Source organism: Grampus griseus (assembly GCF_964374135.1).
Source record: "Grampus griseus genome assembly, chromosome: X".
Taxonomy (NCBI): domain Eukaryota; kingdom Metazoa; phylum Chordata; class Mammalia; order Artiodactyla; family Delphinidae; genus Grampus; species Grampus griseus.
This window is the reverse complement of record NC_138999.1, coordinates 70,995,662-71,012,049: the sequence shown is the minus strand read 5'-3', so window position 1 is coordinate 71,012,049 and position 16,388 is coordinate 70,995,662. Positions and strand designations below refer to the sequence as shown.

At 38.0% G+C, this 16,388-nt stretch overlaps 1 protein-coding gene across 2 annotated transcripts in view; it reads left to right on the top strand.

Moving 5' to 3' along the window:
* Nucleotides 1-16,388, top strand: part of RPS6KA6 (ribosomal protein S6 kinase A6) — a gene marked incomplete at both ends in the record, with an annotated part of 165,886 nt that overhangs the window by 52,845 nt on the left and 96,653 nt on the right. For both annotated transcript variants that reach the window (XM_082681412.1, XM_082681413.1), the window contains one exon: nucleotides 14,905-15,021. In XM_082681412.1, the coding sequence (XP_082537538.1) occupies nucleotides 14,905-15,021 (117 nt within the window). The remainder of the gene's footprint in view (nucleotides 1-14,904; nucleotides 15,022-16,388) is intronic.

The window sequence follows — 16,388 nt, the reverse complement described above, 5'->3', positions numbered from 1 at the left end:
TTTCATTCTTTTACATGTAGCTGTCCAGTTTTCCCAGCACCACTTATTAAAGAGGCTGTCTTTTCTCCATTGTATATTCTCGCACCCTTTGTCATAGATTAGGTTACTGTAGGTGCATGGGTTTATCTCTGGACTTTCTGTCCTTTTCCATTGATCTATATTTCCCTTTTTGTGCCAGTACCATACTGTCTTGATTACTGTAGCTTTATAGTATAGCCTGAAGTCAGGGAGCCTGATGTCTCCAGCTCAGGTTTCCTTTCTCAAGATTGCTTTGACTATTCGGGGTCTTTTGTGTTTCCATTACAAATTGTAAATATTTTTGTTCTAATTTTGTGAAAAATGCTGTTCGTAATTTGATAGGGATTGCATTGAATCTGTAGATTGCTTTGGGTAGTGTAGTCATTTTCACAATATTGACTCTTCCAACCACGAGCATGGTATATCTCTCAATCTGTTTGTGTCATCTTTGATTTCTTTTATCAGTATCTTACAGTTTTGTGCATACAGGTCTTTTGCTTCCTTAGGTAGGTTTATTCCTAGGTATTTTATTCTTTTTGTTGCAGTGGTAATTGGGATTGTTTCCTTAATTTCTCTTTCTGATCTTTTGTTCTTAGTGTATAGGAATGCAGGAGATATGTGTGTATTAATTTTGTATCCTGTGACTTTACTAAATTCATTGATTAGCTCTAGTAGGTTTGTGGTGGCATATTTAGGATTTTCCATGTATAGTATCATGTCATCTGTAAACAGTGACAGTTTCACTTTTTCTTTTCCAATTTGGATTACTTTTATTTCTTTTTCTTCTCTGATAGCCGTGGCTGGGACTTCCAAAGCTATGTTGAGTAATAGTGGCGAGATTGGATATCCTCATCTTGTTCCTGATACTAGAGGAAATGCTTTACAATTTTCACCATTGAGAATGATTTTTGCTGTGGGTTAGTCATATATGGCTTTTATTATGTTGAGGTAGGTTCCCTCTGGCCACTTTCTTTAGAGTTTTTATCATAAATGGGTACTGAATTTTGTTAAAAGCTTTTTCTGCATCTATTGAGATGGTCATATAGATTTTATTCTTCAGTTTGTTAATATGGTGTATCACATTGACTAATTTGCATATGTTGAAGAATCCTTGCATCCTGAGAATAAATCCCACTTGATCATGGTGTATGATCCTTTTAATGTGTTGTTGGATTTCCTGAGCTAGTATTTTTTTTTGTACTACACTATCTCACTCTTTTTTTTTTACATCTTTATGGGAGTATAATTGCTTTACAATGGTGTGTTAGTTTCTGCTTTATAACAAAGTGAATCAGTTATACATATACATATGTTCCCATATCTCTTCCTTCTTGCATCTCCCTAGCTCCCACCCTCCATTTCCCACCCCTCTAGGTGGTCACAAAGCACTGAGCTGATCTCCCTGTGCTATGCGGCTGCTTCCCACTAGATACCTATTTTACGTTTGGTAGTGTATATATGTCCATGCCACTCTCTCACTTTGTCACAGCTTACCCTTCCCCCTCCCCATATCCTCAAGTCCATTCTCTAGTACGTCTGTGTCTTTATTCCTGTCTTACCCCTAGGTTCTTCATGACATTTTTTTTCTTAGATTCCATATATATGTGTTAGCATACGGTATTTGTCTTTCTCTTTCTCACTTCACTCTGTATGACAGACTCTAGGTCTATCCACCTCATTATAAATAGCTCAATTTCGTTTCATTTTATGGCTGAGTAATATTCCATTGTATATATGTATATATATGGCTGAGTAATATTCCATTGTATCTATGTGCCACATCTTCTTTATCCATTCATCCGATGATGGACATTTAGGTTAGTTCCATCTCCTGGCTATTGTAAATAGAGCTGTAATGAACATTTTGGTACATGACTCTTTTTGAATTATGGTTTTCTCAGGGTATAGGCCCAGTATTGGGATTGCTGGGTCATATGGTAGTTCTATTTGTAGTTCTTTAAGGAACCTTCATACTATTCTCCATAGTGGCCTTACCAATTCATATTCCCACCAGAAGTGCAAGAGTGTTCCCTTTTCTCCACACCCTCTCCAGCAGTTATTGTTTCTAGATTTTTTGAAGATGGCCATTCTGACTGGTGTGAGAAGATATCTCATTGTAGTTTTGATTTGCATTTCTCTGATGATTAATGGTGTTGAGCATTCTTTCATGTGTTTGTTGGCAGTCTGTATATCTTCTTTGGAGAAATGTCTATTTAGATCTTCTGCCCATTTGTGGATTGGGTTGTTTGATTTTTTTGTCATTGAGGTGCATGAGCTGCTTGTAAATTTTGGAGATTAATCCTTTGTCAGTTGCTTCATTTGCAAATATTTTCTCCCATTCTGAGGGTTGTCTTTTGGCCTTGTTTATGGTTTTGTTTGCTGTGCAAAAGCTTTGAAGTTTCATGAGGTCCCATTTGTTTATTTTTGTTTTTATTTCCATTTCTCTAGGAGGTGGGTCAAAAAGGATCTTGCTGTGATTTATGTCATAGAGTGTTCTGCCTATGTTTTCCTCTAAGGGTTTGACAGTTTCTGGCCTTACATTTAGGTGTTTAATCCATTTTGAGCTTATTTTTGTGTATGGTGTTAGGGAGTAATCTAATCTCATACTTTTATATGTACCTGTCCAGTTTTCCCAGCACCACTTAATGAAGAGGCTGTCCTTTCTCCAGTGTACATTCCTGCCTTGTTTATCAAAGATAAGTTGACCATATGTGCATGGGTTTATCTCTGGGCTTTCTATCCTGTTCCATTGATCTATATTTCGGTTTTTGTTCCAGTACCATACTGTCTGGATTACTGTAGCTTTGTAGTATAGTCTGAAGGGAGCCTGATTCCTTAAGCTCGGTTTTTCGTTCTCAAGATTGCTTTGGCTATTCGGGGTCTTTTGTGTTTCCATACAAATTGTGAAATTTTTGTTCTAGTTCCGTGAAAAATGCCAGTGGTAGTTTGATACGGATTGCACTGAATCTGTAGATTGCTTTGGGTAGTAGCGTCATTTTCACAGTGTTGATTCTTCCAATCCAAGAACATGGTATATCTCTCCATCTATTTGTGCCACCTTTAATTTCTTTCATCAGTGTCTTATAATTATCTGCATACAGGTCTTTTGTCTCCTTCGGTAGGTTTATTCCTAGATATTTTATTCTTTTTGTTGCAATGGTAAATGGGAGTGTTTTCTTGATTTCACTTTTAGATTATTCATCATGAGTGTATAGGAATGCCAGATATTTCTGTGCATTAATTTTGTATCCTGCTACTTTACCAAATTCATTGATTAGATCTCGTAGTTTTCTGGTAGCATCTTTAGGATTCTCTATGTATAGTATATGTCATCTGCAAACAGTGACAGCTTTACTTCTTCTTTTCTGATTTGGATTCCTTTTATTGCCTTTTCTTCTCTGATTGTTGTGGCTACAACTTCCAAGACTATGTTGAATAAGAGTGGTGAGAGTGGGCAACCTTGTCTTGATCCTGATCTTAGTGGAAATGCTTTCAGTTTTCCACCGTTGAGGATGATATTGACTGTGGGTTTGTCATATATGGCCTTTATTATGTTGAGGAAAGTTCCCTCTGTGCCTACTTTCTGCAGGGTTTTTATCATAAATGGGTGTTGAATTTTGTCGAAAGCTTTCTCTGCATCTATTGAGATGACCATATGGTTTTTCTCCTTCAATTGGTTAATATGGTGTATCACATTGATTGATTTGCGTATATTGAAGAATCCTTGCATTCCTGGAATAAACCCCACTTGATCATGGTGTATGATCCTTTTAATGGGCTTTTGGATTCTGTTTGCTAGTATTTTGTTGAGGATTTTTGCATCTATGTTCATCAGTGATATTGGCCTGTAGTTTTCTTTCTTTGTGACATCCTTGTCTGGTTTTGTTATCAGGGTGATGGTGGCCTCGTAGAATGAGTTTGGAAGTGTTCCTCCCTCTGCTATATTTTGGAAGAGTTTGAGAAAGATAGGTGTTTGCTCTTCTCTAAATGTTTGATTGAATTCGCCTGTGAAGCCATCTGGTCCTGGGCCTTTGTTTGCTGGAAGATTTTTAATCACAGTTTCAATTTCAGTGCTTGTGATTGGTCTGTTCATATTTTGTATTTCTTCCTGATTCAGTCTTGTCTGGTTGCGCATTTCTAAGAATTTGACCATTTCTTCCAGGATGTTCATTTTATTGGCATAGAGATGCTTGTAGTAATCTCTCATGATCTTTTGTATTTCTGCAGTTTCAGTTGTTACTTCTCCTTTTTCTTTTCTAGTTCTATTGATTTGAGTCTTCACTCTTTTTTTCTTGATGAGTCTGGCTAATGGTTTATCAATTTTGTTTATCTTCTCAAAGAAACAGCTTTTAGTTTTATTGATCTTTGCTATTGTTTCCTTCATTTCTTTTTCATTTATTTCAGTTCTGAGATTATGATTTATTTTCTTCTGCTAACTTTGGGGGTTTTTTGTTCTTCTTTCTCTAATTGCTTTAGGTACAAGGTTAGGTTGTTTATTCGAAATGTTTCCTGTTTCTTAATGTAGGATTGTACTGCTATAAGCTTCCCTCTTAGAACTGCTTTTGCTGCATCCCATAGGTTTTGGGTCGTTGTGTCTCCATTGTCTTTTGTTTCTAGGTATTTTTTGGTTTACTCCTTGATTTCTTCAGTGATCACTTCGTTATTAAGTAGTGTATTGTTTAGCCTCCATGTGTTTGTGTTTTTACAGATCTTTTCGTGTAATTGATATCTAGTCTTATAGCGTTGTGGTCAGGAAGGATACTTGATAAAATTTCAATTTTCTTAAATTTACCAAGGTTTGATTTGTGACCCAAGATATGATGTATATGATCTATCCTGGAGAATGTTCCATGAGCACTTGAGAAAAATGTGTATTCTGTTGTTTTTGGATGGAATGTCCTATAAATATCAATTAAGTCCATCTTGTTTAATGTATCATTTAAAGCTTGTGTTTCCTTATTTATTTTCATTTTGGATGATCTGTCCATTGGTGAAAGTGGGGTGTTAAAGGCCCCTAGTATGAATGTATCACTGTCAATTTCCCCTTTTATGGCTGTTACTATTTGCCTTATGTATTGAGGTGCTCCTGTGTTGCATCCATAAATAGATACAATTGTTATATATTCTCTTTGGATCGATCTCTTGATCATTATGTAGTGTCCTTCTTTGTCTCTTGTAATAGTCTGTATTTTAAAGTCTATTTTTTCTGATATGAGAATTGCTACTCCAGCTTTCTTCTGATTTCCATTTGCATTGAATATCTTCTTCCATCTCCTCACTTTCAGTCTGTATGTGTCCGTAGGTCTGAAGTGGGTGTCTTGTAGACAGCATATATATGGGTCTTGTTTTTATATCCATTCAGGCAGTGTGTGTGTTTTGGTGGGAGCATTTAATCCATTTACTTTTAAGGTAATAATTGATATGTATGTTCCTATTCCCATTTTCTTAATTGTTTTGGGTTTGTTATTGTAGGTCTTTTCCTTCTCTTGTGTTTCTTGACTAGAGAAGTTCCTTTAGCATTTGTTGTAAAGCTGGTTTGGTGGTGCTGAACTCTCTCTACTTTTGCTTGTCTGTAAATGTTTTAATTTCTCCATCAAATCTGAATGAGATCCTTGCTGGATAGGGTAATCTTGGTTGTAGGTTTTTCTCCTTCATCACTTTAAATATGTCCTGCCACTCCCTTCTGGTTTACAGAGTTTCTCCTGAAAGATCAGCTATTAACCTTGTGCGGATTCCCTTGTGTGTTATTTGGTGTTTTTCCCTTCCTGCTTTTAGTATGTTTTCTTTGTATTTAATTTTTGAAAGTTTGATTAATATGTGTCTTTGTGTGTTTCTCCTTGGATTTATCCTGTCTGGGGCTCTCTGTGCTTCCTGGACTTGATTAACTTTTTCCTTTCCCATATTAGGGAAGTTTTCAACTATAATCTCTTCAAATATTTTCTCAGTCCCTTTCTTCTTCTCTTCTTCTTTTGGAACCCCTATAATTCGAATGTTGTTGCGTTTAATGTTCTCCCAGAAGTCTCTGTACCTGTCCTCAATTCTTTTCATTGTTTTTTATTTCATCTGCTCTGCAGTAGTTATTTCCAATATTTTATCTTCCAGGTCACTTATCTGTTCTTCTGTCTCAGTTATTCTTCTATTGATCCTTTCTAGAGTATTTTTAATTTCATTTATTGTGTTGTTCATCATTGCATGTTTCATCTTTAGTTCTTCTAGGTCCTTGTTAAATTTTTCTTGCATTTTCTCTATTTTATTTACAAGATTTTGGATCATCTTTACTATCATTATTCTGAATACTTTTTCAGGTACACTGCCTATTTGCTCTTCCTTTGTTAGGTCTGGTGGGTTTTTATCTTGCTCCTTCATCTGCTGTGTGTTTTTCTGTCTTCTCATTTTGCTTATCTTACTGTGTTTGGGTTCCCCTTTTTGCAGGCTGCAGGTTCTTAGTTTCCATTGTTTTTTGGTGTCTGTCCCCAGTGGCTAACGTTGGTTCAGTGTGTTGTTTAGACTTCCTGGTGGAGGGGAGTAGTGCCAGTGTTCTGGTGGTTGATGGTGGGCAGTTCCACGTCTGGTGGTGCGTTTTTGGGTGTCTCTGGACTTACTATGATTTTAGGCAGCCTCTCTGCTAATGGATGGGGTTGTGTTCCTGTCTTGCTAGTTGTTTGGCATAGGGTGTCCAGCACTGTAGCTTGCTGGTCATTGAATGAAGCTGGGTGTTGGTGTTGAGATAGAGATGTCTGGGAGATTTTCGCCATTTGATATTACGTGGAGCTGGGAGGTCTCTTGTGGACCAGTGTCCTGAAGTTGGCTCTCCCAACTCAGAGGCACAGCACTGACTCCTGGCTGGAGCACCAAGAGCCTTTCATCCACACGGCTCAGAATAAAAGGGAGAAAAAGTAGAAAGAAAGAAAGAAAGAAAGAGGATAAAATAAAATAAAATAAAGATAAAAGAAAATAAAGTTATTGAAATAAAAAATAAAAAAATAATTATTAAGAAAAAAAAATTTTTTTAAAGTAAGGAAAAAAAAAACAGACAGAACCCTAGGACAAATGATGAAAGCAAAGCTATACAGACAAAATCTCAAACAGAAGCATACACATACACACTCACAGAAAGAGGAAAAGTGGAAAAAATAATAAATCTTGCTCCAAAGTCCACCTCCTCTATTTGGGATGATTCGTTGTCTATTCAGGTATTCCACAGATGCAGGGTACATCAAGTTGTTTGTGGAGATTTCATCTGCTGCTCCTGAGGCTGCTGGGAGAGATTTCCCTTTCTCTTCTTTGTTCGCACAGCTCCTGGGGCTCAGCTTTGGATTTGGCCCCGCCTCTGCTTGTAGGTCACCTGAGGGTGTCTGTTCTTCGCTCAGACAGGACGGGGTTAAAGGAGCCACTGATTCAGGGGATCCGGCTCACTCCGGCCGGGCGGAGGGAGGGGTATGGAGTGCGGGACAAGCCTACGGTGGCAAAGGCCAGCGTGACTTTGCCCCAGCGTGAGGCGCACCGTGTGTTCTCCTGGTGAAGTTGTCCCTGTATCCCGGGACCCTGGCAGAGGCGGGTTGCACAGGCTCCCTGGAAGGGAGGTGTGGAGAGTGACCCGTGCTTGCACACAGGCTTCTTGGTGGCAGTAGCAGGAGCCTTAACGTCTCATGCCCGTCTCTGGGGTCCACGCTGTTAGCCATGGCTGGCGCCCATCTCTGGAGCTCCTTTAAGCAGTGCTCTTAACCCCTCTCCTCGCGCACCAGGAAACAAAGAGGGAAGAAAATGTCTCTTGACTCATTTGCAGGTCTAGACTTTTTCCTGGACTCCCTCCTGGCTAGCCGTGGTGCACTAACCCCTTCATGCTGTGTTCTCGCTGCCAGTCGTCTCCCTGCGCTCTGACCGAAGCCCGAGCCTCAGCTCCTAGCCCCGCCCATCCCGGTGGGTGAGCAGGCAAGCCTATAGTGCTGGTGAGTGCTGGTCAGCACCGATCCTCTGTGCGGAAGTCTCTCCACTTTGCCCTCTGCACCCCTGTTGCTGTGCTCTCCTCCACAGTGCCGAAGCTTCCCCCCTCCGCCACCCGCAGTCTCTGCCCGCGAAGGGACTTCTTGTGTGTGGAAACCTTTCCTCCTTCTCGGCTCCCTCCCACTGGTGCAGGTCCTGTCCCTATTCTTTTGTCTCTGTTTTTTTTTCTTTTGCCCTACCCAGGTATGTGGGGAGTTTCTTGCCTTTTGGGAGGTCTGAGATCTTCTGCCAGCATTCAGTATGTGTTCTGTAGGAGTTATTCCACGTGTAGATGTATTTCTGATGTATCTGTGGGGAGGAAGGTGATCTCCACATCTTACTCTTCTGCCATCTTCCCCTCGATCCAATTTGCTAGTATTTTATTGAGGATTTTTTCATATATGTTCATCAGTGATATTGGCCTATAATTTTCTTTTTTGTGATATCTTTTTCTGGTTTTGGTATCAGGGTGATAGTGGCCTTGTAGAATGAGCTTGGGAGTGCTCCCTCTGCAATTGTTTGGAAGAGTTTGAGAAAGATAGGTGTTAGCTCTTTAGGTTCGTTGCTTTAGGTTTGTTTTGGTAGGTCATTTTCTTCTCTTGTACTTCCCGCCTAGAGAAGTTTCTTTAGCATTTGTTGTAAAGCTGGATTGGTTGTGTTGAATTCTGTTAGCTTGCGGTTGTCTGTGAAGCTTTTGATTTCTCCATCGAATGTGAATGAGATCCTTACTGGTAGAGTCATCTTGGTTATAGGTTTTTCCCTTTTATCACGTTAAATATATCCTGCCACTCACTTCTGGCTGCATAGTTCTTGCTGAAAAATCAGCTTGTATCCTTATGGGGATTCCCATGTGTGTTATTTGTTGCTTTACCCTTGCTGCTTTTAATGTTTTTTCTTTGTATTTAATTTTGTTAGTTTGATTAATATGTGTTGGCATGTTTCTCCTTGGTTTTATCCTGTATGGGAATCTCTCTGCTTCCTGGACCTGGGTGACTATTTCCTTTCCCATTTCAGGGAAGTTTTTGACTATAATCTCTTGAAATATTTTCTCAGACACTTTCTCTTCTGCTTCTTCTTCTGGGACCCGTATAATTCAGATGTTGGTGCGTTCAGTGCTGTCTCTAAGACGTTCCTCGTTTCTTTTTCTTTCTTTTTTCTTTATTCTGCTCCATGGCAGTTATTTCCACCATTCTGTCTTCCAGCTCACTTCTCTCTTCTTCTGCCTTAGTTATTCTGCTGTTTATTCCTTCTAGTGTATTTTTCATTTCATTTATTGTGTTGTTGATCACTGATTGTTTGTTCTTACTCCTCTAGGTCCTTGTTAAACATTTCTTGTATCTTCTTGATCCATACCTCCATTTTATTTTCACGATCTTGGATCATCTTTACTGTCATTACTCTGAATTCTTTGTCAAGTAGATTGCCTCTTTCCTCTTCATTATTTGGTCTTGTGGGATTTTACCTTGCTTCTTTGTCTGCAGCATATTTCTCTGTCATTTTGTCTGACTTACTGTGTTCATGGTCTGCTTTCCGCAGGCTCCAGGGTCGTAGTTCATTTCGCTTCTGTTATCTGCCCCCTGGTGGGTGAGGTTGTGCAGGGGTTTGTGTAGGCTTCCTGGTGGGAGGGACTGGTGCCTGTGCTTTGGTGGGTGTAGCTGAGTCTTTTCCCTCTGATAGGCAGGGCCCCAACAGTTAGTGTGTTTTGGGGTGTCTGTGAGCTTAGTACGATTTTAGGAGCCTGTCTGCTGATGGGTTTGGCTGTGTTCCTCTGTTGCTGGTTGTTTGGCATGAGGTGTCAAGCAGTAAAGCCTGCAGGCAGTTGGGCGGAGTCAGGGCTTGGTGTCGAGATGGATACCTCCAGGAGAACACACACCAATTAATATTCCCTGGGCCTGGGGCTTCCCTGGTGGTGCAGTGGTTGAGAGTCTGCCTGCTGATGCAGGGGACACGGGTTCGTGCCCCGGTCCGCAAAGATACCACATGCCACGGAGCGGCTGCACCTGTGAGCCATGGCCGCTGAGCCTGCGTGTCTGGAGCCTGTGCTCCGCGATGGGAGAGGCCACAGCAGTGAGAGGCCCGTGTACTGCAAAAACAAAAAACAAAAAAAAAACACGGTACTTTAATATTCCCTGGGCCTGGGAATCCTCTGGTGATGTAGCATCCTGGACTCAGTACTCCCACCCAGGAGGCCCAGCCCTGACCCTTGGCCAGAGAATGAAGAGCCTGCAAGCAGCGCATTGTGGCCAGAGAAAAAAGAAAAAAAGGGAAAAGAAAACCAACAGACAGACAAAACCCAATGCAAATAGCAGAAACAAAACCCAAAAAACTGCAACAACAACAACACAGGAAAAGAAAGAAAACAAACATACAAACCAAACCCAAGACAATTGATTAAAACAAAAGCAAACAAAGAGAAACAAAGAAACACACCAAAAACCCCAAGAAAACATAAAACGAGAACAAACAAAATAACTCAAAAATGAAAGCAGTCAATAAAGGCTAAACTAGGGAAAAAAAAGAAGAAAAGCAGAATAAGAACAGAAAGCAAACATCAAAAAAAGCAAAGAAACATAAAACACATAAAAATGATCAAAAATGGAAAAAAGGGCTAAATACAAGAAAAAAACACAAAACAACAAAAAAAATCAAAGTAAAAATAGAAAAATATATATTAAAAAAAAATTAAAACAACAACAAGAACTTCACCTTCCTGAGTCCCCTTTACTTTTTTTCTTTCTTTCATCCTACCCCATTGCAAGGGGGTTTTTCTTGTCCTTTTAGGTGTCTGAAGTCTTCCACTAATGTTTATCCGGTGCTTTATGAGAATTGTTCCATTTGTGGATGTATTCTTTATGCACTTGACAGGAGAGATGAATTCTGTCTCCTCCTATTCTGCCATCTTGACTCCTTCCCCCCACCCCATCCTAATTCTAATGAACCATAATCTCTGAGGGTGGGAACCAAACATGCATATTGAATGAATATTTTATAAGTGATTTTTTTGAAACTAGAGCATTGTAAACAACTGTCTACTTAAAGGCAAACTATCTAATTTAGTAATATACATATAGTTGTTTGTCTAGGAACATATATCTATAACAGGCAGATGAGCAATCAGTAAGTTAATATCAGCATTTTTTTAAAAGTACAGATTCTGGGGTCATTATACCCTTCATTTGTGTTGAGTACAACACAGTGTAATAAAAATACTGATCATGAGGAATTCCATGGTGGTCCAGTGGTTAGGAGTCTGCACTTCCACTGCAGGGAGTGCGGGTTTGATCCCTGGTTGGGTAAATAAGTTCCTGCATGCCATGTGGCGTGGCCAAATCATGAATTATCTGGAAAAATGTTTATTTATATTCCTCATATCTAAGGAAAAATGCTTATATTATTCAATTTAGATATATTGTCATCACAAAGTCAGTTATATTCAAAATTGACATAATTCCATTATTCAGAATGAATCTCCTGTTTCCCTATTACCTTTATATGTTTAAAAATAAATTATTCATACATATTTTTCTGTTATTTAAAAAGGTATTTAAAAATAATTTTGAAGTTTCTTATTGATTAATTTTACTGTTACAAATCTTTATTTTAGAAAATAAGTTTCTCTTCATTCCCTTTTTATGAAATTGGTTGGATTTTTTTGGCTGTCTGCTCCCATAAGGTCAAACAAATATTGTGCTAAGCATTATGAATGTAGACATGAATGTGATATTACCTGGATACAGGTTGCTTACCTGTCTAGTGGGAGAGAAAGACAAGGTAATAAGTTGTTAGGACACAGTGTAACAATATTCTTTGCTGGCTGTCTGCTGGAAAAAGATGTCTTTTCTTATAGCATTTTCATGTTTGAAATTTTATAGTGTAATGCTGCTGAAAATTGAAAGAGATATTGCATTTTTAAAAGATGGGCATATGTGGATTTTAATTAGAAGAGGCATTGAGCAGACATTTCCTTTTGAAGACTTGCTTAGGTTTGGTGAAACTAAGTAGGATAGAGTACGGTTGTTTCCTAGCTCTGAATGTTTTTAAAAACCGATGTCATGACCCATGTTTATAATGATGATCTTAAATGTGGCAGAAACTGAAGTGCCTTCTTAAACATAAAAATATTATATTGTGTTCAATATAATATCACAGACTTGAAGGGGACTTTAAAGAACAGTCTAACATAATCTGTTTGTCATGTGAGAACACTGAAGTAGAGTAGTTTGTGATTTGGCCAAGGCTGCTTAGCTTATGCATGGGAGAACTAGGAGGAAAAATTAGGCTGTGACTCTTCCGTCAGTGTTCTTTACACTGGAGAAAACTTCCAGTATGCTTTTGTTATATACCATTCTTTGAAGACTATTACTACATTCATAATATGTGGTATAAAATCAGTTAAAATAATATTAATAAGAGTATACAATTTGACGTTGCTTTTGATGTACATGTATTGCAAAAGTGCATAAAGATATGCCATACTTTAATATAATTCCAAAATGTCAGCTACAGAACATATGTATGTGCATTAAAAAAGGTCCTTGACTTTTTACAAAAAAGACGCCTTGAAAAGGGGAAACTCACTCTCATAGCTATTTAAAAGAGTCCAGTGAAACCCTCAGAATGGGAGAAAATATTTGCAAATGAAGCAACTGACAAAGGATTAATCTCCAAAATTTACAAGCAGCTCATGCAGCTCAATAACAAAAAAAAAGCAACCCAATCCAAAAATGGGCAGAAGACCTAAATAGATATTTCTCCAAAGAAGATATACAGATTGCCAACAAACACATGAAAGAATGCTCCACATCATTAATCATTAGAGAAATGCAAATCAAAACTACAAAGAGATATCATCTCACACCAGTCAGAATGGCCATCATCAAAAAATCTAGAAACAATAAATGCTGGAGAGGGTGTGGAGAAAAGGGAACAGTCTTGCACTGCTGGTGGGAATGTGTATTGGTACAGCCACTATGGAGAACAGTATGGAGGTTCCTTACAAAACTACAAATAGAACTACCATATGACCCAGCAATCCCACTACTGGGCATATACCCTGAGAAAACCATAATTCAAAAAGAGTTGTGTACCAAAATGTTCATTGCAGCTCTATTTACAATAGCCAGGAGATGGAAGCAACCTAAGTGTCCATCATCAGATGAATGGATAAAGAAGATGTGGCACATATACACAATGGAATATTACTCAGCCATAAAAAGAAACGAAATTGTTACTTGTAGTGAGGTGGGTGAACCTAGAGTCTGTCATACAGAGTGAAGTAAGTCAGAAAGAGAAAAACAAATACTGTATGCTAACACATATATATGGAATCTAAGAAAAAAAAAGTCATGAAGAACCTAGGGGTAAGACAGGAATAAAGACACAGACCTACTAGAGAATGGACTTGAGGATATGGGGAGGGGGAAGGGTAAGCTGTGACAAAGTGAGAGAGTGGCATGGACATATATACACTACCAAACATAAAATAGATAGCTAGTGGGAAGCAGCCGCATAGCACAGGGAGATCAGCTCGGTGCTTTGTGACCACCTAGAGGGGTGGGATAGAGAGGGTGGGAGGGAGGGAGACGCAAGAGGGAGGAGATATGGGAACATATGTATATGTATAACTGATTCACTTTGATATAAAGCAGAAACTAACACACCATTGTAAAGCAATTATACTCCAATAAAGATGTTAAATAAAAAAAAAAGAGTCCAGTGAAATCCTCTTTTGATGTATAAGAAACATCCATGGACATATTTTCAGAACAGATACTTCATTTCTGACTGATTAGTGGTTCTTAATACCTAAAGCTAAAACTCCTCTGCTGGATACCCTTCTTTGAGAGTAAATGTCTGACTACTTATGTAACATGGCAGTTATTTTAGCTGCCATGAAGCCCCCTTACTTGGGACCATGCTCTTGCCCATTATGACCACAGTCGCCATTGATTAATCAGTTAATTAAAGGGTGAATGGATTGGGAACATTCTTGCCATCCAGACCAGAATTGATATGATATAATGGAAGGCTACCAAGACTTCTAGACATCATGATTAACTAGTCATGTGAACTTAAACTCTGTGTGTCTCAGTTTTCTCCCCTATAGTGTCAGAAGGTTGGATAATATATCCCAGCTTTTGTTATTTTGTGATATATAATACATTTGAGGGTTTTTTTTTTCATCCTAGCTACTGTGCTAGGGACTAGAATTACAGTTCACCTGAGCGTAGTCTTGATATAGAGTCCTATATGAAGGAGCAGAAACACTTCCAAGGTGACTTCCTTCTGCCTGACCCAGGTGGTAGTAAATCTGGCATATAATTTATATATAAAGTTTCAATAAAAGTAGGCTCATGGCCTGGAAACATATTTTTGGGCTTTGCAGATTTTGTTTGTCTAGGCTAGTTTCTTTTTCATTGATATGGCTAGCTGGACATTTAAATATTCATATATTACTGACTACTTAAAATGGTATAGTGAAATACTATTTAAAAGAACTCTTGAGGTTCACATTTTTTGTCATGTCCCACAATTTACAAGGTTTTATCTATCTCTTGACTTTCTCTGCATCTACCTCATAAGTCATACTCCATTGAGGTTCTTAAGACTCTGTTAGTTGTTGATGTTTTACTTCTGTCTCTACCTAGTTGGAACAGAAGCTGAAGCATAGATTTTACATGCTTCTGTTTACATGAAATTATATAATAGGGGTGGTGGTGGTGATGTTCTATCTCTATGTGTTAGAAAACCCAGGAAATGGGGATGCTAGTAGCCCATAAAACTCTGTGCTAGATTTAAGGAGTTAGGTAGTAAATTATTTCTGTTGTGATTTCTGGTTCTAAATGGAGCTAATAATAAGATGTTGTAAGTATATTTGAGTATTGCTTGGATTTCTTTTTTCAGGATGAAGGAGTTGTTAAAGAAATCCCTATTACTCATCACGTTAAGGAAGGATATGAGAAAGCAGATCCTGCACAATTTGAGTTACTCAAAGTTCTTGGTCAGGGATCCTTTGGAAAGGTAATGGATGCCTTTTTCCCCATTTGTTTTTCTTCTAAACATTTAACAAAAAAAGTATACACATAGGTAGAAATCTGATAAATGTGCTGTTTCTAAATTGTCAAAGGATACACACAAAGGCGGCTCTAATTTTACTGCTTTTTATTTCTGTTGTATTTTTAGTTCAATTTCTTTATTCTTCTCTGTAATAATAAAGGTTTTCTAATCCCCTGGGATCACTGATATCTCTAGGACAAAATATAGCATGCTATTTATTAGCTGCCTAAATCAAGAAAGTTTGAATTTTGTAAAAGAGATCTTGTTTCTCTGTTCACATGCTGGCATGACCTTAGCTTTCTTTCTTGGTGATTTCATCTGTATTACTTAGCTCTATCACAGAAGCCAGAATGTATGTATCAATTCATGTACTGAATACATAAATTAATCTATCATCTTTTAAAGCAAATATGTGTGTAAAGTACAGCTATGGTAAGTACTGGGTGATATATGGATTATGTGAAACTCCTGCCTTCAAAGGGCTTAAATTTCAAGGGAAAAAGCAAAATTGAGGAAGATAAACTCTGACACTCATTATTAAAATTGGTTATTAAGGGCTTAATGGTATATGATTCTTGGAAAAGGTGTATGTAGGTCTGGTTCCTGACTTTTGTATACCTAACATCTAAGACATGAAAAGTATTGCATACACATATTAAGTAACAGCCTTTAGGAAACAGCAACAGTGGCAATTTAAGGGGAGGAAGTTAATGAGAAACTACTAATTTCAGGGTGGCTGAGATTTAGTTTCAAAGGGGAAAGTAAGGAAGTTGAGCATTGCTTATTTATTATGCTCTGAAACATTATAAAAGAAAGACATTTATTGAACACTTGGTTTGTGTATAACACTTTAAAAAACAACATTGGTTAATATAAAGTAGACATAATTGTCTTAAAGTAATCTGATACCTGTGTGGTATAGAATACAACATGTAAAATATAGAGAAACATTTTCAGGACACAAAAAGTACAAGCTAAGGTGGATTATGGTTTGGCAGTGAATTGGTACAGGAGGTATATGATGACAAGGAGATAGGACTTGAATAGTTGTGCTAGGGAGAGTAAAACTAGAAGGAACTTTCAATAGATTGTATGTGTGGGGGGTGTATTTATAGAACTGACCTGTAGAGTAGGCATGTGCATTTTGAACACCTTTATTTTTTAAAGTTACTAGAAGTACAGTATATAAACAAATATTTTACATTATATTTTATGATATTAATTTTAGAACAGAGATGAAGTTCTTTTACATCCCCAATATATAAATGCTTACATAGCGACTCAAATAAAATATCACCAGGCAATCATTTCAAGCCATTAAAAGTATTTGT